At 53.9% G+C, this 24,832-nt stretch overlaps 12 protein-coding genes across 13 annotated transcripts; 7 read left to right on the top strand and 5 right to left on the bottom strand.

Annotated features, from left to right (window-relative positions):
* Positions 1-1,319: 1,319 nt before the first annotated feature.
* Positions 1,320-1,583, bottom strand: H310_03965 (hypothetical protein; the record flags this gene model as incomplete). The annotated part of the gene is made up of 1 exon (XM_008868058.1): positions 1,320-1,583. The coding sequence occupies one exon, from the start codon at positions 1,581-1,583 to the stop codon at positions 1,320-1,322; it is 264 nt and encodes an 87-aa protein (XP_008866280.1).
* Positions 1,584-4,365: 2,782 nt separating this feature from the next.
* On the top strand, positions 4,366-6,745 carry H310_03964. 2 transcript variants are annotated; one of them, XM_008868057.1, is made up of 9 exons: positions 4,366-4,581; positions 4,655-4,883; positions 4,931-5,058; positions 5,111-5,476; positions 5,528-5,652; positions 5,709-6,105; positions 6,156-6,192; positions 6,249-6,461; positions 6,522-6,745. In XM_008868057.1, the coding sequence occupies exons 1-9, from the start codon at positions 4,384-4,386 to the stop codon at positions 6,662-6,664; spliced, it is 1,836 nt and encodes a 611-aa protein (XP_008866279.1). In that variant the 5' UTR covers positions 4,366-4,383; the 3' UTR covers positions 6,665-6,745. The 2 variants fall into 2 exon arrangements, with proteins under 2 accessions (XP_008866279.1, XP_008866278.1); XM_008868056.1 differs by having other exon boundaries at positions 5,709-6,461.
* Positions 6,746-6,799: 54 nt separating this feature from the next.
* Positions 6,800-10,678, top strand: H310_03962 (hypothetical protein). Its single transcript, XM_008868054.1, has 10 exons — positions 6,800-6,838; positions 6,923-7,066; positions 7,158-7,229; positions 7,298-7,423; positions 7,471-7,569; positions 7,616-7,660; positions 7,711-8,019; positions 8,114-8,273; positions 8,324-8,454; positions 8,507-10,678. The coding sequence occupies exons 1-10, from the start codon at positions 6,818-6,820 to the stop codon at positions 9,365-9,367; spliced, it is 1,968 nt and encodes a 655-aa protein (XP_008866276.1). The 5' UTR covers positions 6,800-6,817; the 3' UTR covers positions 9,368-10,678.
* Positions 8,905-10,655, bottom strand: H310_03963 (hypothetical protein). Its single transcript, XM_008868055.1, has one exon. It carries the CDS (start codon positions 10,537-10,539, stop codon positions 9,397-9,399), a length of 1,143 nt encoding a protein of 380 aa, XP_008866277.1. The 5' UTR covers positions 10,540-10,655; the 3' UTR covers positions 8,905-9,396.
* Positions 10,679-10,770: 92 nt separating the features above from the next.
* H310_03961 (biotin-[acetyl-CoA-carboxylase] ligase) lies at positions 10,771-12,388 on the top strand. Its single transcript, XM_008868053.1, has 4 exons — positions 10,771-11,431; positions 11,482-11,554; positions 11,611-11,786; positions 11,847-12,388. The coding sequence occupies exons 1-4, from the start codon at positions 10,807-10,809 to the stop codon at positions 11,960-11,962; spliced, it is 990 nt and encodes a 329-aa protein (XP_008866275.1). The 5' UTR covers positions 10,771-10,806; the 3' UTR covers positions 11,963-12,388.
* Positions 11,903-12,970, bottom strand: H310_03960 (hypothetical protein). The gene is made up of 5 exons (XM_008868052.1): positions 12,857-12,970; positions 12,523-12,786; positions 12,386-12,473; positions 12,192-12,329; positions 11,903-12,135 (listed from the first exon to the last, which is right to left on the bottom strand). The coding sequence occupies exons 1-5, from the start codon at positions 12,922-12,924 to the stop codon at positions 12,058-12,060; spliced, it is 636 nt and encodes a 211-aa protein (XP_008866274.1). The 5' UTR covers positions 12,925-12,970; the 3' UTR covers positions 11,903-12,057.
* Positions 12,971-13,222: 252 nt separating this feature from the next.
* H310_03959 (hypothetical protein) lies at positions 13,223-14,309 on the top strand. Its single transcript, XM_008868051.1, has 4 exons — positions 13,223-13,564; positions 13,603-13,764; positions 13,814-14,132; positions 14,182-14,309. Exons 1-4 carry the CDS (start codon positions 13,289-13,291, stop codon positions 14,274-14,276), a joined length of 852 nt encoding a protein of 283 aa, XP_008866273.1. The 5' UTR covers positions 13,223-13,288; the 3' UTR covers positions 14,277-14,309.
* A 456-nt stretch (positions 14,310-14,765) lies between these two features.
* H310_03958 (hypothetical protein) lies at positions 14,766-15,547 on the bottom strand. Its single transcript, XM_008868050.1, has 4 exons — positions 15,486-15,547; positions 15,166-15,414; positions 14,985-15,063; positions 14,766-14,931 (listed from the first exon to the last, which is right to left on the bottom strand). Exons 1-4 carry the CDS (start codon positions 15,489-15,491, stop codon positions 14,915-14,917), a joined length of 351 nt encoding a protein of 116 aa, XP_008866272.1. The 5' UTR covers positions 15,492-15,547; the 3' UTR covers positions 14,766-14,914.
* A 341-nt stretch (positions 15,548-15,888) lies between these two features.
* Positions 15,889-17,934, top strand: H310_03957 (hypothetical protein). The gene is made up of 3 exons (XM_008868049.1): positions 15,889-16,282; positions 16,338-16,464; positions 16,517-17,934. The coding sequence occupies exons 1-3, from the start codon at positions 15,908-15,910 to the stop codon at positions 17,872-17,874; spliced, it is 1,860 nt and encodes a 619-aa protein (XP_008866271.1). The 5' UTR covers positions 15,889-15,907; the 3' UTR covers positions 17,875-17,934.
* Positions 17,935-18,411: 477 nt separating this feature from the next.
* Positions 18,412-19,490, top strand: H310_03956 (hypothetical protein). Its single transcript, XM_008868048.1, has one exon. It carries the CDS (start codon positions 18,522-18,524, stop codon positions 19,473-19,475), a length of 954 nt encoding a protein of 317 aa, XP_008866270.1. The 5' UTR covers positions 18,412-18,521; the 3' UTR covers positions 19,476-19,490.
* Positions 19,491-20,349: 859 nt separating this feature from the next.
* On the top strand, positions 20,350-21,864 carry H310_03955 (hypothetical protein). The gene has a single exon (XM_008868047.1). The coding sequence runs from the start codon at positions 20,471-20,473 to the stop codon at positions 21,815-21,817; it is 1,347 nt and encodes a 448-aa protein (XP_008866269.1). The 5' UTR covers positions 20,350-20,470; the 3' UTR covers positions 21,818-21,864.
* Positions 21,865-22,127: 263 nt separating this feature from the next.
* Positions 22,128-23,960, bottom strand: H310_03954 (hypothetical protein). The gene is made up of 3 exons (XM_008868046.1): positions 23,489-23,960; positions 23,298-23,428; positions 22,128-23,249 (listed from the first exon to the last, which is right to left on the bottom strand). The coding sequence occupies exons 1-3, from the start codon at positions 23,934-23,936 to the stop codon at positions 22,389-22,391; spliced, it is 1,440 nt and encodes a 479-aa protein (XP_008866268.1). The 5' UTR covers positions 23,937-23,960; the 3' UTR covers positions 22,128-22,388.
* Between the last annotated feature and the right edge of the window lie 872 nt (positions 23,961-24,832).

Raw genomic sequence — 24,832 nt, 5'->3', positions numbered from 1 at the left:
AATAAAAACCCTTCGTTTTCTTGCAATTGTTCCTGTCATTCGTTGCTGAGACGAAACTTTCGGCCAATAGTATATGTGTATCTATCATTTTTTCGCGCACTGTAGCAGTCGTCAATGACAGAGCGTTGAGCTCACGTGCGATCAGCATACCTACCAACCGATTTGACTTGGCTAGCCAAACCGAGTCAGACTGTCGCTTCAAGTTTCGATTTGGCAAGCAGCAAATACAGGAGCTTGCAGAGCTGCTAGAGGTCCCCGACCCATTCATCACAAAAGCACGCTACCGATCCACCGCTATTGAAGCAGTCTGTATCATGCTGAACCGACTTGCATGGCCCCATCGACTCGGCACCATGGTGCAGACTTTTGGTCGCAGCCGTGAAGCGCTGTCGTCAATTGCCAACGAAATAATGCTGCATGTATATCAGCGATTTCGCCATCTACTCGAATGGGACTGCGCGCGCCTGGACGAAGAGTGGTTGCGCAAATGTGCAAACGCGATACATAAACATGGCGCTCCTCTTTCGACTTGTATTGGCTTTATTGATGGCACTGTGCGTGAAATCTGCCGCCCTGGAAAAGGTGTTCAAAAAGCCGCGTTCAATGGCCACAAGGTAAGAACAGTACTTTCTATCGACTGCTGAGAGGATACTATGTTAGCGAAAGCATGCTGTAAAATACCAAGCTGTCACAACACCTGATGGCATCATTGTCCATCTTCATGGACCAGAAGCGGGGTCAAGACATGATGCCTACGTTCTAGCGCGAAGTGATCTTGTGAACAAGCTTGTTGACAAGCTTGTCACTGGTGACACTCGATTTGTTATCTATGGCGATCCAGCCTATGGCATCAACGACGTCATCGTGTCGGGATATAAAGGAGCCAAGCTGAGCGAGGCCGAAGCGGAATTTAACCGGCGCATGAGTGCTGTGCGCGTCAGCGTCGAGTGGGGATTTGGTATTGTTCGCAATTTGTGGACATTTGTTGATTACAAAGGGGGGCAAAAATTGTGGTTGCAGTTAGTTGGAGTGCATTACAGTGTTGCTGTTATTTTAACTAACTTGCACACATGCATGAAACAAGGCAACCAGGTTTCAAGCTTCTTTGGAATTAATCGTCCAACAGCCAAGGAGTATTTGCACTCTATAACTACCATGCATGTAGTCAACAAATTTTGAGTTAGCGCAATGCAGTTTATTATCTACTGGTTCTTGTTTGGGATAGTGCGAATCATTTCCAGCGTGCCCTTTAAGAATTCTAGCTGTGCTAGACGTTCCTGTTGTTCCAAGGAGAACCGTGCTTTTCGCTCGGACTTGACTTAGAGGTACCGTTTTTCTTCCAAGTCCAACTTTCCAGCGGCAATGGCGTTGGCTTCTCTTTGCAGGGTAATTTCTTGAAACTTGCACTCGTTCGCACTTTCCAAAAACGATGATATCGCAAGAATGGCGTTTGCTGTTCCGTCTACTGAGGCTTTCTTTGCTCGTTTTACTGAAGTCGTTGAGGAGCCATCGGTATCGCTGCTGTCGTGGTCCGCATCAGCCAAGATTCGTGTCAGAGCGACCATAGCAGCCTCACGGATCATGTTGCCGTCCACCTCCCGCTTGTCCTCTTTCTTTCCCTTCTCTTCCTTGAATTGTCGCTTCTTGTCGGCTATTGAGTCAATCTACAAAGGCAGTGTTAGTCACGATTCAGCCATGTAGACACACTATGTCTGACAGGCAGGCTCCCGAAATAATACATCTATTGCATCTATCGACGACGTCCTGCTCGATGATAAATAGCACGATACTCGACCGACAAGATAATAGATTATTGAAGCCAGACCAATGTATTGCGATATATTGATTCAAGTACCATAACTACTGAAGCTGTTCACCCCCCAGTACGAGGAGTTGACTTTGAGAAAGACGATCATCTCGAAGTTCACTGGATGCATGTGCTTCCTTGAGTCAGTCAGAATGAACTTGGCCAAGCTGAAAAGCCGCTCGACAATGTTGCTCGTCGGCAAGACAAACTTCAAGCAGCAGTAGTTGCTTGCGTAGTTCTCCATGCGTCTTCGCTTGGGCGCCAAAAGCTCGTCCACAAACGAGACTTCCTCGTCCAACGGACGAGCTGGAGCCCCCGGCTGCAGGAGAAACTTCTCGATCGCTCTCTTTTCTTTTTCCGTGAGTTCGTCCTCACGCAAGGCCAAAACTTTGGAAACACCCGAGTCAAAATCAGGGTTGCGCGTGATTGGTGCATCTTGGGCGAGATGCGGCAGAGAGGGATGGAGCGAGTGCAACCCATCAAACATTATGCGAGCATCAGCCATGTCCAAATCTTTCGCCTGCAGGCGCTTGGTCACAGCTTCAAGCTGCTCCAGAGACGCAAAAAGCTTTTCTAAACGAATATTTTGTCCGCGCGTGAGCAAAATATCCCGCAACGATGAACATTTGGGTAACATTGGCAGCAGTTCAAAATAGCGCTTCAACATTGTGTAAACCGAGGACCATCGAGGAACGTTTCGAGTAACCGGTTTCAAGTCTGTAAAACGTTGGAGTTCGCCAGAGCAGCGGAGGCGGCCAAGTCGAAGCATAATGGCATGAACTGAATCCAGATCGACCTCGAAATCAAGCAAATATGCCTTCATTGCTAAGTTGAACTTGTGAGAGTAACATCCCACCAAAGGAACGCCCAACTTGGAGGCGATGGATGCATTCGTCGTGCAATTGTCTGCCGTCAGAAACGCAATGTCCGACTTTTGTTTGCCGTAGATCTCCAATGTTGCATCGATAAAGTCAATGTGGGCATCAGCGTCCAAACGATCCACCTCCAAAAGAGGCGACATGGCCAGCAAAGGACAGACAACATCGTCACCTACCATGTACGTTGCAAAAATGCCACAAAAGTGGTTCGAGCCATCCGTCCACCCGTCCAAACAAAGGCCGAACAACTTCGGCATTTCTGCTGCGATGCACGCCTCGACGAGACGCGTCACTTTCTCCATGCCGCCCTTCAGCGTCTTGACGCAAATCGGGACGAGTTTGGACATTTTCCGCGTCAACGGGTTCTCCACTTCCGAAAACGGCTGATTGCGTTCCACCACCCACTCGACCCAGTCATGGAGGTTGGAAGCCTTGGCATCCACGAATCCGTGCTGCTGTAACGTGCCAGTCAATCCAGCATTGTATGCTGCATGGAAGAGCTCGGGGTAGTTCAGATGCTTTGTGTCCAGGTGGCTCAGCAGGTTGGCGTATCCCGCCTTGCTTGGCTTAATACGCTGGGTCCCGCAGATTTTGCAAGTGAACTTGTTCTCGCCCGATCGGACAAAGAAGTAGGCGCAGAGTTGCTTGGATGACATGGTCAGGTCGAAGTGAGTTAGAGAATGACAATATTGTGGGCCAGTCCAAAGATAGATTATCAGCGTTTGAATCGCTCCAGGAATAGATGATACTAGTAAGATGCAATGGCGGCCAGGGATAGATTATCTTTGGCTTCTTATCTAGATTATTATCGTCAGGATATATCATGTCCGAAGCCTACTGACAGGTCTTGAAGTAGCTGCTCTCGCTCGTTGTATTGCTCGTCGGTTCCCGATGCACGGAGTGATGCAATGCAGTCTTTGTGAAATGCAGCGAGCAGGTCGTCACAACGCTTTCGGCACCCATTGGCAGTCAGACCACTGCCGTGAATGGCATGCATGTTGCTCCCAACCTCGAACCATCGAGAACTCATTTGGCCGTATGGAGTATCGTGTGGTGAGACTGCAATCACCTCCTTTATGATATCTACGTCCTGTTGGAGAGTGAATCTGCGTGCTGGTTTCTTCTTGGTGCTTGGGTGCACCACGTGCTGCTCAGCCATCGGCAAAATCAACGACTGGTGAGTATGAAAACCTGTTTCCAGTGAGAGCACCTTCACTGGAAATTTGTTTGAATGAATTTGCCAGTGAGAACATCTGTTTTGCTCACTGGCGACTTTCACTGGAAACTTTTCAATAGCAAAATCACTCTAATGTGACACTGTTTCCAAGACTCCATTCCACTTCATGGCATACAGATGAACCACGTTTGCCGTCACGGCATACCTGTAGAGGAGGTTGTTGGGCAAGTACCGCAGGCACTTGTTCGTGTTGAACGTCCCGCTGGGCTAATTCAGGCACCTTCGACGGCCAGGATGACGAGCGGCATCACGAGCACTCCGATTGATGTCGCAAAATCGATCATTGGTCACCTTGGATGGGGGTCGAGACATCCTTGGCGCACCATTATGTTCGAGAGCCACTCGAGGAAGGATGGCACAGCTGGGGAGATGAAGAGAACGATTGCCATGTGCATTATGTACTTCGTTCAAAAACGAAACCGTCCATGTAACGCTGTAACTGCCACGGACATTGAGACGCGATGGCGTCGCTGCTGGAGCGAATTCGACTGCAGAAAGCTGAAAAGGTACTGGAGCAATTACAAGATGCGATTCGATCGCAGATGCGCATGGAAGGCGAGCACAAGCGCAAGCCGCTGGACATGCCAAGGAAACGATCGCAGCAGAAAGCCCTGACGACCGACGACGACTGGATTCGGCTTGCTCCACCAACGTACAACGTACGGTCCCTTTTTGTTTTGTAGCGAGTTGCAAATGTGAGCTCGCATCTTCAACGGCATTTCCTTGGTGTAGGGCCAGCCCATTGCGTCGTACCCAAAGACGCGAGAGTTTTGGTCGGGTGCCGACTTCACAAAGATGTCAACGAGGCAACTGCAGGCTGTGGCAGACTTATTGGGGGTCGATCTCGACGGGAAGAAGGTCGCGCTCGTGGCTAGGCTACAGGATTGGGTGAACGAGCCAGCGATTCTCGCCCACCGGCGCCGAATCGAGAGGGAGAATCGAAAGCGCGAAAGAGTCGAAGGTATTTGTCTGCCATAAGGTTCAGTCATTGACGACTTGCAATTGAAGCGTCGGGAGGCGTGTTTGGCTTTGGCAACAATTTCTCGGGGCAACTTGGGCTCGGCCACCGCAACGCATGCAACGAGCCTACTGAAATCATGGGCCTCAAGGGGCGGTGCATCACCAAGGTATTCACGGTAAGCTCCCCTTTGTCCACTTCTGGTCCTTGATGGGACACATCGTCACCAGGGCTTTGACGCCGACTACGCATTCGCCTTATCCTCGACGGGCGAAGTATACTCGTGGGGCGGAAACGGCGTTGGGCCAACTGCCTGTACTCCCAAACATGCGAAACCAGACGTGATCAAGACGATTCCAGTGCCGCTGCCACCAGCTCACCTTCCGGCTCCCCCGCCGTCGCTTCCACCTCACGGCGACACGACTTTTCTGTACCCTTCCGTCGTGCGCTACTTACGCATGGAGAGCGTGGAAGCGTTCGCTTGCGCCAGTGTGCAAGGCCACGTGGCGGCAATTACAACTGCTGGACGGTGCTACACGTGGGGAAAAAACGACTACGGGGAATTGGGTGTGGGGCACGTGGCTAACAGCAACGAGGTGACGACTCGAATCGTGTCCTCCTTGCGGCACGTCCTTAGCGATTTGTAGAATGCCCAGCCGCGACAGGTCGAGGCGCTCGCACAAGCGATGGTAGTGGCCGTCGGGGTCGGCAATTCCCACACAATTGCCATCACGAACGCTGGCAAGTGCTATGCATGGGGCGCGGCTTGGGGGTAAGTCCACTTGTGGGCTTTGTGCAATCATGACGCTAGTGCATTGGCAATGACAGGGGCCAGCTCGGGCTTGGTATCACCAAGCGTGAAGGGGAATTTGCCGAGCGGAGGCTCCAAATGTGCTTCCCGTCCCCGACGTTGCTCGAGGTGCCAGTGCGCGTGGCGCAAGTGTCGTGCGGTGCAGCGCACTCTGGTCTCATAGCTGCTACAGGGCAGCTCTATATGTTTGGGTGTGGCGATGGTGGCCGGTTGGGCACCGGGTCCAACGCAGATATGCTCAATCCAACCTTAGTGCACGCGTTCGAGAACGAACGAGTGCTACAGGTGTGCTGCAGCAACTGGCACACGCTTTGTATTGCCGCGCCACGACAAGTTGCGAGTCATGGCTCCGGCGGAAGCACCGGTCCCGCAGCCGGCTGGGTGTACGCATTTGGCAGTGGTCTGAATGGCCAGGTGGCTCGTCAAGCCTTGGGAAATCTCTTTTCATCGGCATGGTTATGTAGCTGGGTCTAGGCAAGCAAAAGCAAGCCAAGCTACCGAGTATGACCACTTCGTCGTATTTGTCGAAGGTGTTGAAGGACATGCTCCCTGTGTAGCGAAGATTCCTGAGCTGATCAAGCGTAAGATGAAGTGCATCGATGTGAAAGCATCGTCGTATCATTCCTGCGCCCTGGCGGAAGATGGGTCCGTCTTCACATGGGGCCGGAATTCGTCAGGTTGCTTGGGCCGATTCACCCCAGACGCTGACTCGTGCGAGCCCGACGTGGTGGCCACCGTCAAATCCTGGGGGTACGGCCCTGTGACGTCCGGTACACAACTTCACTTGACGCTTCCAGCCGTTTGATCAAGGTCTGTTATTGCGTGCGTAGTGGCGTGCGGATGTCGATTTACTCTGATCGTCGCGGCTCCCTGGAGAGGCATTTCGAAACCCGAATTCACACACATGACGAACCTGAACAGCCGACAGAAGCTCGCGGAACGTGTTCCCGTGGAATACGTTCTCGAAGAATGAACGATTATAACGGAATAACGATGCTGCGCAGTGCGTGAGCTGTCTTACGGCAAGCTGTGTCCGTTGACCTGCCGCGTCATGGCCCCACACTTGAGATGATTCAAGGGGTTCACATGCGGATCATATCCGGATAAAGCGTTGGAAACTCAAAACATGAGCGCGGCAGTTCGATCGGTACGCCTCGGTTGTGCCCGTCTGTTGCTGCTTCAAGCACATGCGATGGCATTTTTCTCTAAGAGCACTGCTACTGCATCGTAGGTATGCCTCGTCCCATCAGGCTTGCTCAATTTTGAAGGCAAGATCATGCCGAATGCCCATACAATTGTCGACGATGTGGACTCTCCCGGCAGCGATCGCGAGCTCATTGTGGGTTCCATGTCGGGAAAGCTCGCAATATTCAAGGTGAATGCAATTGATTCCACACGTTTTCGTGGAATATTGGGACCTGTGACCATGAGATCGAATGGCTGAGATGTGTTGTTCGCGTGGGCAGGGCCTATCGACGTGCGACAGCGCGTGCACCTTGACCGTGGATGGTTGCATCTCGTCCATCGTGACTCTCCCGGTGGGTTTCTCCAGCATCTACTTTTTCCGTAAATTGGCATCCATGGACGACACTAAATTCCTGCCAAGGTTGTGCAAGCACTGCCAGCGTCCACAAAGTTGTTCATTCTCGTCATGACTGCGGAAGGCACGTGTGAAGTTTTGCGCCGCGCCGTCGATCAGGGCGCGTTGGCGTTGCACAAACACTCGCAATTCGTGCGTTGCTCGACTCGATTGCCGCGTTGCTGAGCAACTCAGTCTAGGCCATTCCTCTCAATGTGAGCGCCGCCGAGATGTTAAGTCGGTCGTTGCTGGTTTTGGGGACAAGGGACTCTTCGATTCACTTTATGGACGTGTCCCACGTATGCAACCCGTCGCTTGTCTCTCATCTCTCACTGAACCGTGTAGCTGGACGCAGTGAAGGAAGTTTTCAAGCACCACGTTCCCGGCCAAGTACACTGCCGTCTCTGGTGGTGGCATTGGATTAATCTCCATCTACCCAGGTCGAATCATTCTTTCGAAGCAGCCCCCTTGATGGCTCTGCTCTCGCTGAATCCACACAATCGTCCTTCGAACATGACCCCGACGACGAACCGTCGCTACTCGTGTCGTTGCACACGGGGGATGTCCTTCATGTGACTCAAACTACGTCGACGGTGTTGGAGCAAGGAGACAGTCTGCAGTGCGGGAGGGCGTACGTGCTGAGCGGCGTCCAGGCCAAAGGCGCGTCTGCGTGCGACGCCTTCGGGTACTTTAACGGCCACGTCAAACTCAAAGATGCTGGAACGGGTGCGCTCCGGTGGAGCATCCAGGTGTGTGTTTTCCCAGCGTCATTCGATGGCGTCATGCAACTTGCTTGGTTTGTCCTTGCCATTTCACGAAATCATCCAGACCATCTTGCGGTAGTTGCCCGACGCGCTGCTGGCCATGGCGACGATTAATTTGTTTCAGGACGGAGATGAAGAAGTCATGTTGTGTTGCTGGAACGGGGACGTGTTCATTGTTAACGCGGCGGGGTCCCAGCTCAAGTTTACCATCCCGTTTAGCGTCTCGGCTTTCTTCTCGGGTACACGAGACCACCGCCTGGCCAAGTAATTACGTTAGTGATGGTGGTAGGCTCGTTTGCAACAGCGACGGACCGAGGCGGCGGCAGCGACGACGTTCTCTTTTGCGCCACGACGTCGGGTGGAATTTTGTATTATGTTGGAATGGGCCAATCCATTCGCCACATCCGACATGACAGTGTGGTGCGTTGGACTGGACATGGACGCGATCTCTCCCACGATTCTGTGCCCATAGCTTGACGAAATCAAGCACTCGACGCTGTTCAGCTCGATCGATACACCACTCAAGCGCCGGTCCGTGCTGGCGGCACTCCAGCGTCGATGGCCGTCGGCGTACCGAGCCTTGTCACACCAGGCACTGAGTGACGACGATGACTCGACTGCCCCGACGCTGCAGCAATGCATTCGCGCGTGTGTTTATGCGAGTAACTCAATCTTTTCCCAGCCACCAACACCGGTAGCCCCTGTCGTGGAGGCGGCTGCAGACCCGATTCCCACTGATATTCCGGCTGCCGCCGACGACGACGTATCCAGCGGAGAGGAATGCCGTGTCGGCAACTCTCTTGAAGTGGCGGGCGATACTGTCGATGGCACTGAATCAGCGCAGCTCGCGACGGATCCAGCAGATGACGAACTCACACGAGGCGACGAAAGGGACATTGTCCAGGACGATAACTCCGTACAAGCACCAAGCACATCCATTCAACCTACCACGGCCACTGCCTGTGAGGACCTGGTGCCATCGCAAGAAATAGCTGGAGAAAGACCACTCATATCCGCGCCGCAAAGTCCACAGAAAGACTATGCTGCAGAAGTCGATGACGGCACACACGATCCAGCGCTCGAACAATCCATTGAAGCAGCGACAATACCTACCGCGGCAGACAACACCCCTTTCTCCTATGGCAAGTCCGTGAACGGCATCGTTCACGACCACCCGTCCTCGCCTCTGGCGGCGGCTTCACCATTACCGTTCAGCAGAGGTGACGAATCTTCTGCCCATCCGCAAGCAACACAATCCCCCGCGACACCGACAAACCAGCGGCGCCGAGGGCGCGGGAAAGGGCCGAGCCGTCAAAAAAAGAGCGATGCATAACGAATGATCCATCGCGGTCAGTTGAGCAGCTAGTAAATCATATTGGCCAGGGTTACAACGTCCTCGACGGTCTTGGGGCTTTGCATGAGCAGGCGGCATACAAATTGCTTGGTCAAGTCGATGGGTGTTGGCTGGAACGTCCGGTCGCGCGCAGCGGTGCTGCCGCCCCTCGACTGCTTCCAAAACGTGTCGTACGCGTGGAATGAGACAGAGAAGAGTTCGTAGAGCCCGATGGGGTCCTCAAACACTTTCCAGTACACTTCGTCGCGCTCGAGAAAGCGCCCCGAGTCGAGATCCAGCACTTCCACCAGAATAGACGCCACATTCAGCCCAACCATAGCGTATGGGTACCCTCCGTGGCGCATGTCTTCCGAGGCACTGCGATGGACGTCCGTGAAGAAGGCGAGGGCATAAAGGCCTAGAACTCCGCAAGATTTAAGCGTTGCCCCGGGATCTTCTGACGGAAACCCGCCTTCTTTGATCCAAGTCGGCGATGTCCTTGCAAATGGAGCATCACCTGCAAGCGCTCCCCACAGCCGCCGCAACTGATCCATGTGTTCGCGATTTGAGTCGGAGAAATATATGCGGGAGAGCGACGACCCCGCGGCCAACTGCTGCAGTGCCGCTGCTGATGGCTTCTCGGCACCCGACTGTGAGCCAAAGTACCGGCCAGCCGTGAATTCGACAGTCTCCCAAACCTTGGCCGTCGTCTTGTTCAGGTGGTGCTTAGTATTCTTCCACAAAGCATTCAGTTGCGGTGTTGTCGAGATCGAAGATTGCTTGGATCTGGACGACCGTTCATAGTCTCCCGATGCGTCCTCGCCACTGGACTCGCGGAAACTTGCCTGATACGCCTCGAGTTCGTTCGCGTTGTCCACCTGCGAGCTATACACCGGGTACTGTTCCGGCATCGACGACACCTGCAAGACTTTCAAAAGCGCGTCGTCAGGTACGACTGCCGACTCATCGACGAGGTCGCGCCAGACGTAGTTTCCTCCAGACGTCACCTCCTGGACGCGGAAGTGGAAACGGCCTTCAAAGGGAAAGTGGCTGCGCACAACCTTCAGTGTAGGAGACGGCTCCACCGGGAGCAGGACACTAAAGGGCTCATCTTCTTCAGCGCCACAGAAGACGAAGCGGCACTGCCGCATCTCAAACTTCGTCCCACCCATGTGTCCGTCGAGGCTTACCGTCCGAAGCTGCGTATCTTGTATATTTCCACTAGCAAAACTTCGCCACAAAGTATTCAAAATATTTGTCGAAAGGAAATATATATTTCCATCCAGAGAAATAAATAATCGAGAAATTTTCTGATGCAATGACAACCGAGCTATTTTCTTGAACAAAAATATTAATAGTTGTATGTTTGTCCACTTAGGTCCGACAAAGTATGTGTCTGTAAAGTACGTAGGCGCTTTCGAGTTGATGCAAATTGGCGAATGCTTCTTGGTCGTTCTCTGTGCCGTCTCATCGTCCGACCCCTTCACCTTGCTGCTTCCTTCATGAGTGCCACCGACAATAACGCAGTGCCAATGCTGCTTCTTTCTACCTCGGGTGTACCTGCTTCAATCCAGTCGTGGGCGATGTCTTCCCATGTTCAACTTCCGTCGTCGTCGAACAATGATGCCATCCTGCCACTGACCAAGTTGCGCACCCAACACCTTGGCCGGCACGTCTTGTACGGTGAAAGTCTGCCGTCGACTCAAACCTTGTTGCAACGTGTGTCGCTCGAACTGCGATCCGCTGATGTGCAGCCCGACTTTCGTTTGGTGTGTTGGACACCGTCGCAACATGGTGGTAAAGGTCGTGGTTCTAACACGTGGGTGTCCCCTCAAGGTTGCTTGACTTTTTCCTTCCAGAGCTCTCTCAGCGATGGCACGAGTTTGCCGTTTGCCCAATATCTCGTCTCCCTTGCCCTGGTGCGCACCGTCAAGTCGTTTGCCGCAGCAACTCCAACGAGCGTGTACATTAAGTGGCCAAATGACCTGTATGCGAACAACCTCAAGCTTGGTGGAATTTTGTGCCAGTCCGAGTACTTCCAAGGCCAATTCCACGTTACGACAGGTATATCGAACGACGATGCCATGTCAGCACAAACGTGTGATGGTGTGCAGGGATCGGCATCAACGTCAGCAACAACAACCCAACAATCTGCTTGAACCAACTGCTGCCGTCCCCTATCACGAAGTAATGAGCTGCCAGCCACGCTGATCTCCACGCATCGTTACCTGACACATATGCAGGGAAGCGTTTCTGGTTGAGTTTTGCAACGTGTTCGAGCCGATGGAGGAGCAGTTCAAGGCCCAAGGGTTCGCTCCGTTTGTCGAAGAGTACACGGCCAATTGGCTGCACACAAACCAAGTAGTACAGGTCCAGGGCGACAAACCTGGCGAGCCAGCCATGAAGGCCACCATCCAAGGTATCCATTGCCTGGAACTCCATAACTTCTCGGATCGTTCCTCATGACCGTGCGATGCAGGCCTGACGGACACTGGGTGTCTCTTGGCGACAAGCGACAGCGGCCAAAAGTACGAGCTGTACCCCGACGGCAACTCGTTTGATTTTTTTGCTGGGCTACTGAAGCGAAAACTCTAATTTTGCTCAAAACTCTGAGCCCAGACGCTTGCAATTGTATGGGAAAAGCGAAAATTGGATCAAAACACCAACTGTTTGCTGAAAACCAAGTTGACCTAATTGCAGTGGCGATCACCCTTTCGCTTGCTGCGAATGTCGAGAAGCTCCTCCCGTGACCGGTTCGCGTCAGCCGTCTACATGACCAGCGCCATGAAACCTTTGTGTTCCATGGACGGGTGGGTGCAAATACCTCCTTGATGATTGCGTAGCCGCCGTATACGCCGGCCTTCTTGACGCGGTAAGTGAACTCAGTGCCGGCAGTGGTGCCGCCTGCGTACGTGCCAAACGCCGATGCCTCTTCATCGTTCTTCTTGCTTCGTTTCTTCGACTATGTACGCAAGATTGATGTCAATTTTCGATGAGAATATCATCAGGACAACATACCTCGACAGCGTCCTTATCGACTTCTTCTGGAGGGGCCTTGATGTACCAAAAGGTGGTCGTGGAGACTAAATCGGAACTGAATGGCGAACTAGACACAAAACAATAAGTTATTGTGCTTGAGGTGATGCGGTTCGTACCTGATCGAGACAGAAACGTCGCTTAGTACCATCTTCACAATGCGGGTTTCTTCTTTCAACGACGTGGGGTGATTGATGATCAAAGCGTCTCCAATCGACAACTCGTGGAAGAATTTCGTGCCCATCTTGCCCATCACAGTCGTTCCAGACGTGAGGATACGCCCCGTACCCTGAAGCTTGATCAGTTGGAAGTCGTCTTCGTCGTCGCTGCGTGCACTTGCATTCGTCTCCGCTTTCCTCGTCTTCTTCTTAGTCTTCTTCTTCCTAGCAGCCAAACGCACATAAGCAATTAGAATACATAGCAGGTGTATTCATGTACACGTTCCCATCTTACTTGAGCGACAGATCGATGCCTCCCTTCAGCTGAAGCTTGCCTCCAACGGCCTTCGTATATGCCGACATGGTTGTGGGGATATCGGACTGGAGTAGGAAATGGTTTTATTCGGAAATGTAAATTAAAACTAGTATTAAAATGTTCACTTTGTCGTTTACAATTCGTTCGAAACAGCCGACATGCAATTGGGCGTTTACACCGACGATTTCAAACAGTGTGTGAACATGTTTCGGAGTGTTTGAAGTATTTTGAACTCAATTAGAGACTCGTTCGAAACAATACCTTTCATATCGAAAAACACAAAAATTGCCAAATATTTGAACAAATGGAATCGATTTTTTCCGGTTTTTGAAACCACGTTGGGATGGCCGCACCCATATCGATGGAATGCAGCCCCCAAGGAAATGCATCAAAACTTGATTGGCATCGTCGATGGTGAAGCGATCAGCGGATGAGATCCTGTCGTCTATCCGCAAGCGAATCCTGACCGACTACTCGGAAGAGCGTCTTGAAACGCTGGGCCTGTGCCGTCCTGGCCAACTTGACGCCGTGTTGAATCGATACCTTGTGGCAAGAAATCACGACGAGGAAGCCGCATTGACGATGCTTCGCAACAGCATTGTGTGGCGTATTGAAGTGGACATGCCGAAACTTATGTCAGGTCTCGCTCTACCTGCCGACAAGCTCGAGATCATCCGTCGCTACAACGTACGTCTGTGTCGCAGCGTGCACTCATACCCGTGTAGCCTCAAGGGTTCCACAAAACCGACAAAATGGGCCATCACGTTTACATTGAGCGCACCGGGTACATGGACGTACAGAAAATTCTGCGCGTGTGCACGGAGGCCGACGTCGTCCGCGCGCACACGCAAAAAGTGGAGTACCACGTGCATTCCCTCGCCGCGCAGGTGTGTCGTTCGTGCCGCTCTGCTTTATTTACATGCCTTTGAATCGTAGGACTTGCCGAAGCTCGTGATCATCTACGATTTGAGCGGCATTGGCATGCACACGTTTCGGTCCGAAGTGTTTGCCGTCGTCAAGACGATCACGTCGTTGAACCAAGACCATTACCCCGAGACTCTCTTCAAAGTGCTCATTGTTCACGCCCCGTTCTTCTTCAACGCGATCTATCGAATCATCCAGGCATTCCTACCGGCGGCTGTCCGCGACAAAGTCGAGTTTTGCGACCGCGGCCACCTCCTCGATATCGTCGACGCCGCGCACCTCCCGGCATTTCTCGGCGGCACTTGCACATGCGTTCCTGGTGAAACCCATGGTAGCGACAAACAGATCCGTTTCAAAATCTTGACGACTTTTTCCTGCAGGAGGGTGCATTTCCTCGGACACGTTTACCCACACAACGTTTTTCAAGGAGCTGGATGCCCATGTCTCGAGTAAGTTGCACGCGTTGTCGACGTAACCCCAAACCATCCCCTCGCTTGCCCTCCCGAACCATTCTCCGTCCTTCATGTCCTTCATACGCATAGCGCGCGGCAACGCTCGATTTGACGCGGCAGTGGGTTTCACGGCATGGTCGAGCAATTCCACCTTTCACTTCGCGACAGTCCTCTGCATTCTTGAACATTGGGGGGCGCCCATTGCATGCGCCACAAACCCCATCTAAGCTGCAGGAACCCCTCGGGCCATCTTGCGATGACACCATCGCATGCATGAGCGAAGACCCGTCGCCAACTCTTGCAGATGTTTCCATCCTTCCTGATGAGACTCTAGCAGTGATGCTGGTGGGTACGTGATGTGGGTTGGCTGAAGGGTTCATTTGTGTTCCGTTCAGGATGTAGCACTGCTTCCTGGTCCGCATGAGACACGCCCTTCGTCAGCGACGATGGCGTTTTGAACTGGTATAGAAAAATCGCAGCAAGGAAAGAGTATCGCAGCAAGGAAAGAGTTGCCGGGTAGTGCGCGCAATGGCGATCGGAAAGGGTGTTAAATGCATGATAGTTATGTCGTCAAGGAAGGAGTGGATCTAGGGCATCGTCGCCGTTCGAAGGTCGCAGGGAACGGCAACGGAGGGATGTGAATCGAGTGGGCCAACGACACTTAGATTCGCTCAACGTCTACAGGCAACAATAGCATGAGGATCACCAAGCATGTTGGGTGTAGAGGGTACCAGCAAAGACAGCGTCGAAGGTAACGATGTTGTTCTGTTGAATAAAGTCGGCCGGCAAGTCGTTCATCTCGTTCATTTCCTGTAGAAAGGCCATGTCATGACGTATCGACGTGTGTAAACGAAATCGAGCGTTCAGTTCAGACAGCACGCAAACCCCCACAGCATATTGGCGTTGACGTACCTGAATCGTGTCAAAGAGGCCGACGAATTCAGGTTTGTCGGACCCTTCGACCTGGAAGAACACCTGCGGGTACGTGCCGCGGACACCGCTGATCGCGAACAGGTCGTTGCGCAGTTGTGTGTTTTCTTCGGCTGATCCATCGATTTCCACGCGTTTGATTTTCTTGGCGTTAAAGATCGCGTCGAGCGACGCACTGTTGCTCTTGTTTTCAGCAGAGAAACTCTGCCTTGAGATGAGGACAATGCACTTCTACGCTCATGAACCAAGTCGTGAGGACGAGGTCGCGCAGCAACGACGACGTGGCGCCTCCTCCGGCGTACCTTCATGCGACCTACGGCGTGGGTTTCAATGATGGGTGTGTGTCACGCGACTTTGGTCAACGAGATGGATTTGAATGGCGGCAGTAATCTATTTTATTACATTCTAAAATTCAGTTTACATCCCACCATACGTATTTTATATTCGCGACACCGTGAAACCACTCGTTCTGTCCGTGTTGCAAGCATTCTTTTTGATATATTTAAAAATCATTTGATTTTAGTATGTTTCTGCAACCGAATACATTAAATTTCGTTGAATCGTGGGCAGTTGGGAGATATATTGCGGGGTGCACTGAATATTTTAATCTTGATTTGTGTATGACAAGCGTCCCTCTTCTTCGATATATGGACGGGGGGACCCATCCTTTCTGCTTTGCAACAGCCAATCAACGCCGTTTGAGCTTTGCATTGATCCACAGGCCATGATTGTGCCGCCGCCGCGGCGCCGCCTTGCTCTAAACCTCCTGCAGGAACACTTTGGAGATGTTGTTGAGCATGTGGCGTCTGTTCTCCTTCGAGCTGACGACGGTGGATACACGTTGCGCGAACTCGTTCAGCATTCGTTGTCGTCACCTCCAGCACACTTGCAGCCGCGACCCAAAGCTCAACACATCAAGACAGCGCTGCTAAAGCTCCTCCAACACAATCTGCTCGAGATTAAAGCAACGTGGCTTCCTGCAGACTCAGCGAAGAAGCTGCCGTACATCATTCGGTACGAATTGAACCACGAGGAAGCGCTGCTTCGTCTTCGTTTCACGCGATACATTGAACTGGCCCGCGAAGTCTTTGGAGAGGAGGTACGGCAATGCCTACGCATTGCTGCATCTTGTAACAAACACTGCTTGCGTCCAGGGTGAAGTCATTATGGAAGAGCTGCTTGTGAACGGCCGTATTCGCCTCGATCAGTCTTTGGACGGCATGGCCGCCACCCTCGCCGAGCAACGGCGCGCCGCCAGCACCGACCCGGATGCTCCTGCAGGTTTTGCAGCTTGTACTTGTCTTGGGCATTTCTCATCGTTTTAATGCTACAGCGGACGAGGACGAGCTCGAGGACATCAAGGAATCGCTGAAAAACACGTTCTTGAACATGGCCAAGAATCGCTACATCTTGCGCGTGCATCCTCTTGATTTTAACAAGAAGAAAGCCCACGATTTCGACTCTGGCGAAGCAGAGTTCGAGACTACAGTCACCACGACAGCGTCGTCCTCTTCCAATTCAACCGACACGACCACCACGATCAAGCACAAGAAGCGAAAGGGACTGTCGACTACGGCCGCAGACCCCGCCGTTCCTATAGAAGTCCAACTCATGATGCAAGCAGAGAGCAATAGCTTGGCATCTCTGGCGGACGGTGACGACACCCCGGTCGAGCCTGTCACGTCCGAGAGCGGCACGAAGCGTCGACGCCTCAAGCGCGCCAAGCTTCCCACTGTCGGCGCGGCTTCGTCTGCCGAACCATCTGCGGGACTGGTATTTACCCCGCAAGCGTTGGTCGAAGATGTGTCGCTGAAGGAAGAAAACACGATTTGGCGGTACGGTGGCGTCCAGCTCACGCGCGAACTGCGACACCGCACGTGCATCCAGTTTGCGCACGAAAGCATCAATGTTGTGGCTCAAGCAATCGTGAAGGCCATGCTCGCCCACTCATCTCCCCACGAGCGCGACGCAAACGAAGCGACATCGTTCCCGATGACGGCGCGGGACTTGTTTGCGATTCCAGAAGTGCACGACGCCGTCCCGTCCAAACACGACCGATGGAAGATGCTCCTCAACTTTCTCACGGCCATGTGCCAGCACCCGTCGGGCATGCTGACAAAGACAGCGCCTGAAGTGTTTGACCCGACGCATGCCGTTCGCGCTGGCGACGGTGGCACGTACTCGGTGCACATGCAGAACATCGTGCGAACGCTTCAGCGCAAGTCGATCCAAGCATTTGTCCATGAAAAGTACGGCGCCGCCAGCGCCCGCCTCGTCCGTGTCATCACGGAGCAGCGCCAGCTCGAGCAAAAGACGCTTGGAGAGATGGCACTCCTCCCGGCCGCAGAAACTCGCAGCCGGCTCTTTGAAATGTACCGCGACAAGCTGCTCAACTTGCAGGAAATCCCAAAGCGCACCGATTACAACCCGCAGTTCACACTCTACTGCTGGTCTATCGACGACGCCCGCCTCACTCGCCGCCTCCTCGAGCGCGCGCAAAGCACGATTGTAAAGCTTCGCGCGCGACGCAAAGGTGAAGCCGAGAGCCACAAGGACCTGATCGCACGCTCCGACCAACTCGTCGAGCAAAACGACTTGGACAAGTTCGATCGCGTCAGCCGATCCCTCGATCGCCTCGACCGTGCCACACTCCATCTCGATCACATGCTCATGCTGTTTGACCAGTTTTAAAGATCGTCCTTAGAGTATATCAAACAATATACTCTGTCGCATCGGCGACAACATTCCGGGGGCTTGATTTCATCGGAAGGTAGCGATGCCATGCAGCGCGAGCGGGCCATTCCATCCCCTGTCACGTACTGTATCGCATGGAGTAGGTGGCAGTCCCCCTCACGGCTCGAGTGCATGAAATCCATCGTTCCCACCGCAGGCAATCTAGATGTGGCGGGCTGCTGTCAAGGCCATCGAGAGCGTGCACGGCATCGTTGCATGCTCGACGCTCTAGTCATCGAGAATAGCGATTATGTCTAAGTGCACATGCAGCCGTTCGTCGGTGTTCATGAGGCAATGGCACTCTACTTCTCGTGCAGCCAAAGCTTGCGAGCTATCCAAAGCCGTGCATGCAGGATGAAGCACGACATCGTTCGAGTGCCGCATGTGCCAAGCTCGCGCTAGGCAATGCCAACGTTGACGATCCGTCAACGTGCACTTGTTCAATGTCCAAAAATAACTCGAAACGACTGCGACTAAAAATGTCTGCGTTGAAACGCTAGTTTGCGGTGCCTCTCCACAGCACCGACCGCGTCGCTGGCTAGCTCACGACTCTGGCGATACGCACCCACCCAGCGCACGCACTTGCCACAACGCACTCCCTTCCCATGGACTACTACGAGATCCTTGGCATCGTGCGCGGCGCGACTGACCAGGACATCAAGAAGGCGTACCGGAAACTCGCGATGAAGTGGCACCCGGACAAGAACAAGGCTAATCGAGACGAAGCGCAGGCCAAGTTCCACGAGATATCGGAAGCGTACGACGTGCTGAGTGACCCTGCCAAGCGCGCCATCTTTGATCAGTACGGGTATGAAGGGCTGCACAACGGTGTGCCGAACGCCGACGGCGATGCCCGCGAAGGGTACCAATTTCAAGACCGGCAGGGCGAAGACATCTTCAACAAATTTTTCGGGACGAACAACCCGTTTAGTGACTTTGGCTTTGGCGACACGCTGCCGTTTGCGGGCGCGTTGAAGAGGAAGGGGCCGGAGAAGAACCCGCCGATCGAAGCGACTATCGAGTGCACGCTAGAGGAGCTGTTTGTGGGCGGCGTGACCAAGAAGGTCTCGATCGTCCGCACGCGGTTCGCAGGAAACAACGAGCTCGTCGACGCCACCAAGGTCTTTTCAGTCAAGGTACAGAAGGGATGGTCGGCCGGGACCAAGGTTACGTTTGAGAACGAAGGAGTCGAAACCAAGGAGCTTCGGGCTGGCGACGTCGTGTTTACAATCGCCGAGGCCAAGCACCCCACGTACACCCGCGTCAAGAACGACCTGGTGTACTTGGCCAAGGTGAAGCTCGCCGATGCGCTCGCAGACTGCACGGTCGATGTTCCAACACTGGATGGGCGCAAGCTCGCGATCTCTTGCAACGAAGTGCTCAGCCCGACGTCGGAAAAGGTGATTCAAGGCGAAGGCATGCCCGTGGCGGCAGGGGATGTGGCGCCACACGACGGCGACGCGGCGCGCGGCAACCTTATCGTCAAGTTCCACATCGTTTTTCCCAAGTACCTGACATCGCTACAAAAGACTGCGCTCGTGAAAATCCTGGGCCAGTGATACGACATTATGTCACCATGACTTGGCGTGTTTGTTGCGTCCACGACGCTGGTCCCAAACTCCACTGTGCATAACGTTTCGGAGCTCGCGTGTATACAGGCGGACGCGGCTGGAGACGCTGCGTCTGGCGACAGATCAAAGCCCAGCCGGTGTGGCGTACCAAATCTCATCCGGCAGAGATTCAACCACCATGCTTCTCTCAACAAGACGATGGTCTAGACGAGAGATGGGGAGCCCCGTGCTCCGTGCGAGAAGAAACCAGTCCGTGGCTGTGATCGGTACATACATGCGGGTAGGTATATATCATCACCACCACCGAAAACTGCACAGAGCGAAACCAACTCATCCTGACGAGGTGAGACCTGAGACCGCCTCGGTTCCATGCACCACGCCACCACCTGCATACCACCGACGAGCTTTGTACCTACCAACCTATCGGTGTTGAAAAATGTGCAGTAATCCAGCACGAACGGAGCTTGAATATTCAGTCGCACGCCGACGCCTGTCGTGGCGCGACGACCTCGTGCTGCGCATAAAGCTGCAGGGCCCGCCAACGAGCAGCACTCTCCCCGTGTCCGCTCCTTGCACCCACGCCAGTACAGTCCTTGCCGTGGTCCCGCTTTACCACAGAGACATAGCTGCCTGCCACACATTCTCACGACCCACGCATAAAAGTGGCGACCCGCGGCATAGTTCGCTGGCTTCTTGCACGGCACGGCAGACCCGTTTCAAATCCAAAATGGGGTGGTTTTAACGTGTACGTACGAAATGGTGCCACGTCATAACATTAATGTTTGTATGTTCTCGTCGGGTCAAGATTGTTTAACGCAGTGGCAAAACGCTACCAGTTGAGAAAAAACGTGTCGTGGCGTTCGATTTTATGGCAAAGCAAATAACCGATATGGCGGATCCAACCTCATGACTCCACCAAGCCACGTCGCGGCGAGGATCGCGGCAAGGCTGCAGTTTGAAATTTGGCTGACTAGAGCCACACGATGCGCCCGTCGCCGACCTCCGCCACAGCATCGTCTAGCCAAGAGGTCCTCGTCGTAGATCAGCTCGTTCACGCCGACGACTGGGTCTGCGACTACGAGCGGTCCATGTGCCACGTGTGCACGCGCAACTTTAGCACGTTTCGCCGAAAGCACCACTGCCGCATGTGCGGCGAAGTCGTGTGCCGCAACTGCACGCTGCACAAGAACGTCAACATTATTTCGATCGGGACGACCAAAGTCCGCGTGTGCCTGTCGTGCATTGTCATGGTCAGCAGCGCACAGAAACTTGGATCCCCCCTCGCGTCCGCCACAAACGCCAGTACAATGATCACGGACGATGCGTCGCGCAACTGGTTGTCGAGCCACCTCACGTCGCCCGCCGCTCGGTCTGAAACAGAGTATTACGATTACGCGTCGGCCAACCAGCTCGACTACGAGCTCGACTACAGCTGGGAGAACCCGTGGCCTCGCGCGCCGATTCCCCTTGACGAGTCGGACCGCTTACGTGCGCTGGCCAACCTACGCATCTTGGACACGCCCCCGTCGTCTGTATTTGACAACATCTGCGACCTCGTTAGCAAGCGCCTCAACTGCCCCATGGCGGCGGTGAGTTTTATTGACACCGACCGCCAGTGGTTCAAAGCAAGCGTTGGTCTCGCGCAAACGTCGATCCCGCGCAATGTCGCGTTCTGCGCCCACGCCATTGTGTCCAAGGAACCACTGGTGGTGCTGGACACCGCCGTGGACGTTCGCTTCTGCCACAACCCGCTCGTGACCGGTGCCGCGTCCGTCCGATTCTATGCGTCGGCCCCCATCTGTGACGCTCGCACCGGTCTCGTTGTCGGCACCGTATTCGTCCTCGACACGGCGCCACGGGAGACTTGCGATGCGTCCGTCCTGGAGAAGCTCGCCAACGTCGCGATGGAGCACTTGATCATCAAAGAAGATCGTGTCGAAAAGTACGCGGCACGACGAAGCAGCAGCGACGATACGCGCAGCACGCGCGGGAGCAGCATCAGCACCGACAGCGTACGCACGGCAATGTCCACCAACTCGCCGCCCCCCAAGGCACCGCTCCACCCATCAAATCACCAGTTGGTGCTGGCCGAGAGCAACCAAGACACCAACAGCACCATGGACATGGTTGGAACGCACAACCAAAACAACAACCTGGAGAGCCTCCTCATGAACCTCCTCAGTCAAACGACGCTGACCCAGCAACAGCTCGCAACGCAGCAGATCTCCATGTCGCAAACTCTCGGCGTCCACTCGGAGCAGATCGAGAAGCTCACGTGCGACTTGGCCCGCATGGAAGCCAAGATCGACGCTCAGCTCATGCGCCATTAAACGTCCTCCTTCACAGTGTAATTTGAACTCGTATTTATCATCTCTGCGGCCGCGATGTCATGTTAACGACTCGGTCTGCGTCATCGACGCCAAACCAACCTGCACAAGCCATGATCCCCGTGGCCAGCGCCGTAAATGGGGCGACGACGTTGTTTGAACGAGAGTGCGAGCTCTGGGCGTCCCAGGATTACGTCACCGCCTTACACGGCAAGCACATCCTGGGGGAGAGATCGTACGAAAGACTCCGTTCGTTCGGTGTGCCGAATGCACCATCCGAGGGGGGGTTGGTCTGAGGCGTGACGTGCCAGCATGCACAGCACAGTTCAACGTTGAAGGCCAGGCTGCTTCTCCCCTACGACAACAGCCCACAGCATGTACGGATGGAGTTGCTCTCTCATGGAGAGAAGGAAGACGATGTTGAGCTGGCGGCGTGGCTGCAATTTGAAATATAACGTCATGCACCTCACGACAAAGTCAAACGCCATGTTGTCGATGTACATGTAGCTGCAAAAATGAATGGCTTGTCCAGCACCACGCGGCTAGCAAACGGCGAGGCAAGCCGAAGCGATCCTTACACGTCCAACCGCACGTAGCCATCGTTGGTGGTTTGTTTCTTCATTTTCATGTTGGTTGGCTTCGACGTTGCCGATGACAGCAGCGGCGACGTCGTCAAGCACGCATCGACATCGTCGGCGTTCGCGAGGGGCACAGCATCCAGTTCAAATTGCACCAGCAGCGACGCGCGGTCCGTGGTATCGTCTCCAGTGTAGGCAGCGCTTCTATCGTCGTACGCAAAGGCCCGGTCGCCATCGTCGTCTTGGGCTGCAACTCCCTCCTTGGACGGCCCCGTCGACGCGGCGAGGCTCTTGGATGGATGTTGCATCAAGCAGTACACGCCAAGAGAAATGAACGACAGCGCCAGCGGATACAAGACCCACTTCTCCAGCGTAAACTCTCGCTCTGAGTCGTAAAATACGATGCCTCCCACCACGCTGAACGTGATCCAAAACGCCTGAAACACAGGAAACACCGTCATGGTGTCCCCCAGCGACGTCGCCATGTTAAGCAAGTGCGTCTGGATCAAAATGCACGTGATCATGCCGCCCACAAACAAGTACGTAACGGGGTACTTGAACTGGTTCTGCCCTTCGATCGTGAGCGCAATCATCATGACGGAGCACTTGGCAAGGAGCACGGATATCGCACCGACGATGCCAGAACACGTTGCATAGTAGAATGGGACCGAAGTCGACTGAGTCGTGTCGAGGACCGCGTCGGGCTTACGCGGCGACTCTTTGGTTGGGATTCCGCGGGGTTCGTGATGGGCGACGTTCGAGTGGAGGTGGCGACTGCCGTCCTCTTGTCCGGCCAGCAGCTTCTCCTCCAAAGCATCCATTCGGCGTTCCAAGTCTTGGAACCGCAGCTCGTTTCTCTACTCACTTGTCAGCACGTGAATCGTTGTAGCTGATGGAAGAATCACCTTGACAATGTCCTTTTGACGCTGATGGGACCACCGGATCTGACTCTTCAGCGTGTGCGCCAGGGACCCCTTGATCTTGGCCAAGATCGTGATCACACAAATCACGACACATGATATGTACACGAGGAACTCTGCGAAGGGATATGAGAATGGCGTGGTCGCGCCGAGAAGGGGGATGGACGAAGGTGTACCTGGACGAGCGAAGAACTGTTCGAGGACGGGCAAGGGGTACGTGATGTCAGGCTCCGAGATCACAGAGATGACGACAACGCCTGCAATGACGAGAAGTACGCCAAGCAAGTCAGACCGATACAACGTTTCTTGGTTCATCTGGTTGGCAATGATGACGTTCGCGATGAGCGTGGAACCACCGCCGAGTGCCGCCACAAGTGCTTGTGTGGCAAACCCGAACGCGGCAAAATCGCCAATACTGCCGACAATCACCATGATCAACCCGACCCACCACACTGGGCGAAAGATGTACGGTCGTTGGTCGGCCACGGGTCTCTTCTGTTCTTGTGTGTGTGAATACTTCTGGACGTTCACCCCAAAGTTGGACACGACGGACGCGGCCACAGCCAAAACACCGCCGACGATGTCGCGGTGCGACGGCTGCAGCCTCAACTGTGGCGCTGCCATTCCAATATCTTAATCGAAGTCGACGGGAAACCGATCGAGAATGTTGGTCAACCCAAGCGCAGGTGGCATGGCGGACAATACCAACATTCCGCCTATCGTTGGCCGATGTCACCCCCAGGGCAGCAAAGTCGTTCGTTCTTACAACGCGTGCACGCAAGAACTCTTTGAAAAGCAGCGAGACGGGCATGGAAAGGGCCGAGACTCGCACGAGCCGAGCCGTTTGTGTGCATTCGGGACATTCTTCGCGACGATTTCGTTTGGTACTACAAGTAGTACTAGTAGTAATTCGTCGGGTTTCGTGCAGAGTACTAGTAGTACTTAGTACGAACGCAGCAACAGGTGTGTCCTCTGAGTCCATGCGCCCCTGGAAGTAGAGCGTACTCCGGGCACAGAATCGCCAACGCCGGCTGCCGCTACGAGACGAGAGATGTCATGCATTGAACAACATGGATGCACTTCACCAACGAAGTGCTGATAAAATTGGAGGGATGAGAGCTAGGTTGGGATCTTTCGCCTCCTCTCTTTCGCCTCCGACACGATATTGTCACGTCCCCCTTGTTCAAGGGTGTACTCCTCATGCTGATACTTGGGTCTTCGTCGACCGTTCGTGCCGCTGCGTGCACCATGGCCAACCTCGTTCCCATCATTGCCCCCGTCCTGTTGGGCGTTGCCTTGTGCCAAGTGGACACGATGGTTGTAAAGGTCTTGACCCTGGACTTCACTTGGATATTGTTCAACGAGAGCAAGCCAAGCAACTCGCGTGGAAACTCGAAGGCTCGATGTCGTCGGTCATGCCTTTGCCACAATTTGAAGTGACCGGGATTTTGCAGTCTGTTGTGGGAGATCCGGGTATTTACCGGAAACGACGCTTCAATGAACATTGGCTATCTTAGGGG

The sequence above is a fragment of the Aphanomyces invadans genome, assembly GCF_000520115.1.
Source record: "Aphanomyces invadans strain NJM9701 unplaced genomic scaffold supercont1.6, whole genome shotgun sequence".
In the NCBI taxonomy this organism is placed as follows: domain Eukaryota; phylum Oomycota; class Saprolegniomycetes; order Saprolegniales; family Verrucalvaceae; genus Aphanomyces; species Aphanomyces invadans.
The sequence above is the reverse complement of the archived record's forward strand: the minus strand, read 5'-3'. Positions and strand labels throughout refer to the sequence as shown.

Excerpts from the sequence above, each read along its gene's own strand:
- H310_03956 (XM_008868048.1), top strand. The coding sequence starts at position 18,522 with ATGGACTACTACGAGATCCTTGGCATCGTGCGCGGCGCGACTGACCAG.
- H310_03964 (XM_008868057.1), top strand. The coding sequence starts at position 4,384 with ATGGCGTCGCTGCTGGAGCGAATTCGACTGCAGAAAGCTGAAAAGGTA. Across the intron at positions 4,884-4,930 it reads AAAGCGCGAAAGAGTCGAAG|CGTCGGGAGGCGTGTTTGGC; the intron begins GTATTTGTCTGC and ends TTGCAATTGAAG. Across the intron at positions 6,193-6,248 it reads AAAGCAAGCCAAGCTACCGA|CGAAGATTCCTGAGCTGATC; the intron begins GTATGACCACTT and ends CTCCCTGTGTAG.
- H310_03960 (XM_008868052.1), bottom strand. The coding sequence starts at position 12,924 with ATGTCGGCATATACGAAGGCCGTTGGAGGCAAGCTTCAGCTGAAGGGA. Across the intron at positions 12,787-12,856 it reads GGCATCGATCTGTCGCTCAA|GAAGAAGAAGACTAAGAAGA; the intron begins GTAAGATGGGAA and ends TTTGGCTGCTAG. Across the intron at positions 12,330-12,385 it reads TCGATAAGGACGCTGTCGAG|TCGAAGAAACGAAGCAAGAA; the intron begins GTATGTTGTCCT and ends TTGCGTACATAG.
- H310_03955 (XM_008868047.1), top strand. The coding sequence starts at position 20,471 with ATGCGCCCGTCGCCGACCTCCGCCACAGCATCGTCTAGCCAAGAGGTC.
- H310_03957 (XM_008868049.1), top strand. The coding sequence starts at position 15,908 with ATGATTGTGCCGCCGCCGCGGCGCCGCCTTGCTCTAAACCTCCTGCAG. Across the intron at positions 16,283-16,337 it reads GCGAAGTCTTTGGAGAGGAG|GGTGAAGTCATTATGGAAGA; the intron begins GTACGGCAATGC and ends GCTTGCGTCCAG. Across the intron at positions 16,465-16,516 it reads CGACCCGGATGCTCCTGCAG|CGGACGAGGACGAGCTCGAG; the intron begins GTTTTGCAGCTT and ends TTAATGCTACAG.
- H310_03961 (XM_008868053.1), top strand. The coding sequence starts at position 10,807 with ATGCTTCTTGGTCGTTCTCTGTGCCGTCTCATCGTCCGACCCCTTCAC. Across the intron at positions 11,555-11,610 it reads CTGCCGTCCCCTATCACGAA|GGAAGCGTTTCTGGTTGAGT; the intron begins GTAATGAGCTGC and ends ACACATATGCAG. Across the intron at positions 11,787-11,846 it reads CATGAAGGCCACCATCCAAG|GCCTGACGGACACTGGGTGT; the intron begins GTATCCATTGCC and ends CGTGCGATGCAG.
- H310_03954 (XM_008868046.1), bottom strand. The coding sequence starts at position 23,936 with ATGGCAGCGCCACAGTTGAGGCTGCAGCCGTCGCACCGCGACATCGTC. Across the intron at positions 23,429-23,488 it reads ACAGTTCTTCGCTCGTCCAG|AGTTCCTCGTGTACATATCA; the intron begins GTACACCTTCGT and ends ATCCCTTCGCAG. Across the intron at positions 23,250-23,297 it reads GTCAAAAGGACATTGTCAAG|AGAAACGAGCTGCGGTTCCA; the intron begins GTGATTCTTCCA and ends ACAAGTGAGTAG.
- H310_03958 (XM_008868050.1), bottom strand. Across the intron at positions 15,064-15,165 it reads GCCTCTTTGACACGATTCAG|GAAATGAACGAGATGAACGA; the intron begins GTACGTCAACGC and ends GCCTTTCTACAG.
- H310_03959 (XM_008868051.1), top strand. The coding sequence starts at position 13,289 with ATGGTGAAGCGATCAGCGGATGAGATCCTGTCGTCTATCCGCAAGCGA. Across the intron at positions 13,765-13,813 it reads TGCATTCCCTCGCCGCGCAG|GACTTGCCGAAGCTCGTGAT; the intron begins GTGTGTCGTTCG and ends TTTGAATCGTAG. Across the intron at positions 14,133-14,181 it reads CGTTCCTGGTGAAACCCATG|GAGGGTGCATTTCCTCGGAC; the intron begins GTAGCGACAAAC and ends TTTTTCCTGCAG.
- H310_03962 (XM_008868054.1), top strand. The coding sequence starts at position 6,818 with ATGAGCGCGGCAGTTCGATCG. Across the intron at positions 7,230-7,297 it reads CGTCCATCGTGACTCTCCCG|GTTGTGCAAGCACTGCCAGC; the intron begins GTGGGTTTCTCC and ends ATTCCTGCCAAG. Across the intron at positions 8,455-8,506 it reads ACATCCGACATGACAGTGTG|CTTGACGAAATCAAGCACTC; the intron begins GTGCGTTGGACT and ends CTGTGCCCATAG.
- H310_03963 (XM_008868055.1), bottom strand. The coding sequence starts at position 10,539 with ATGGGTGGGACGAAGTTTGAGATGCGGCAGTGCCGCTTCGTCTTCTGT.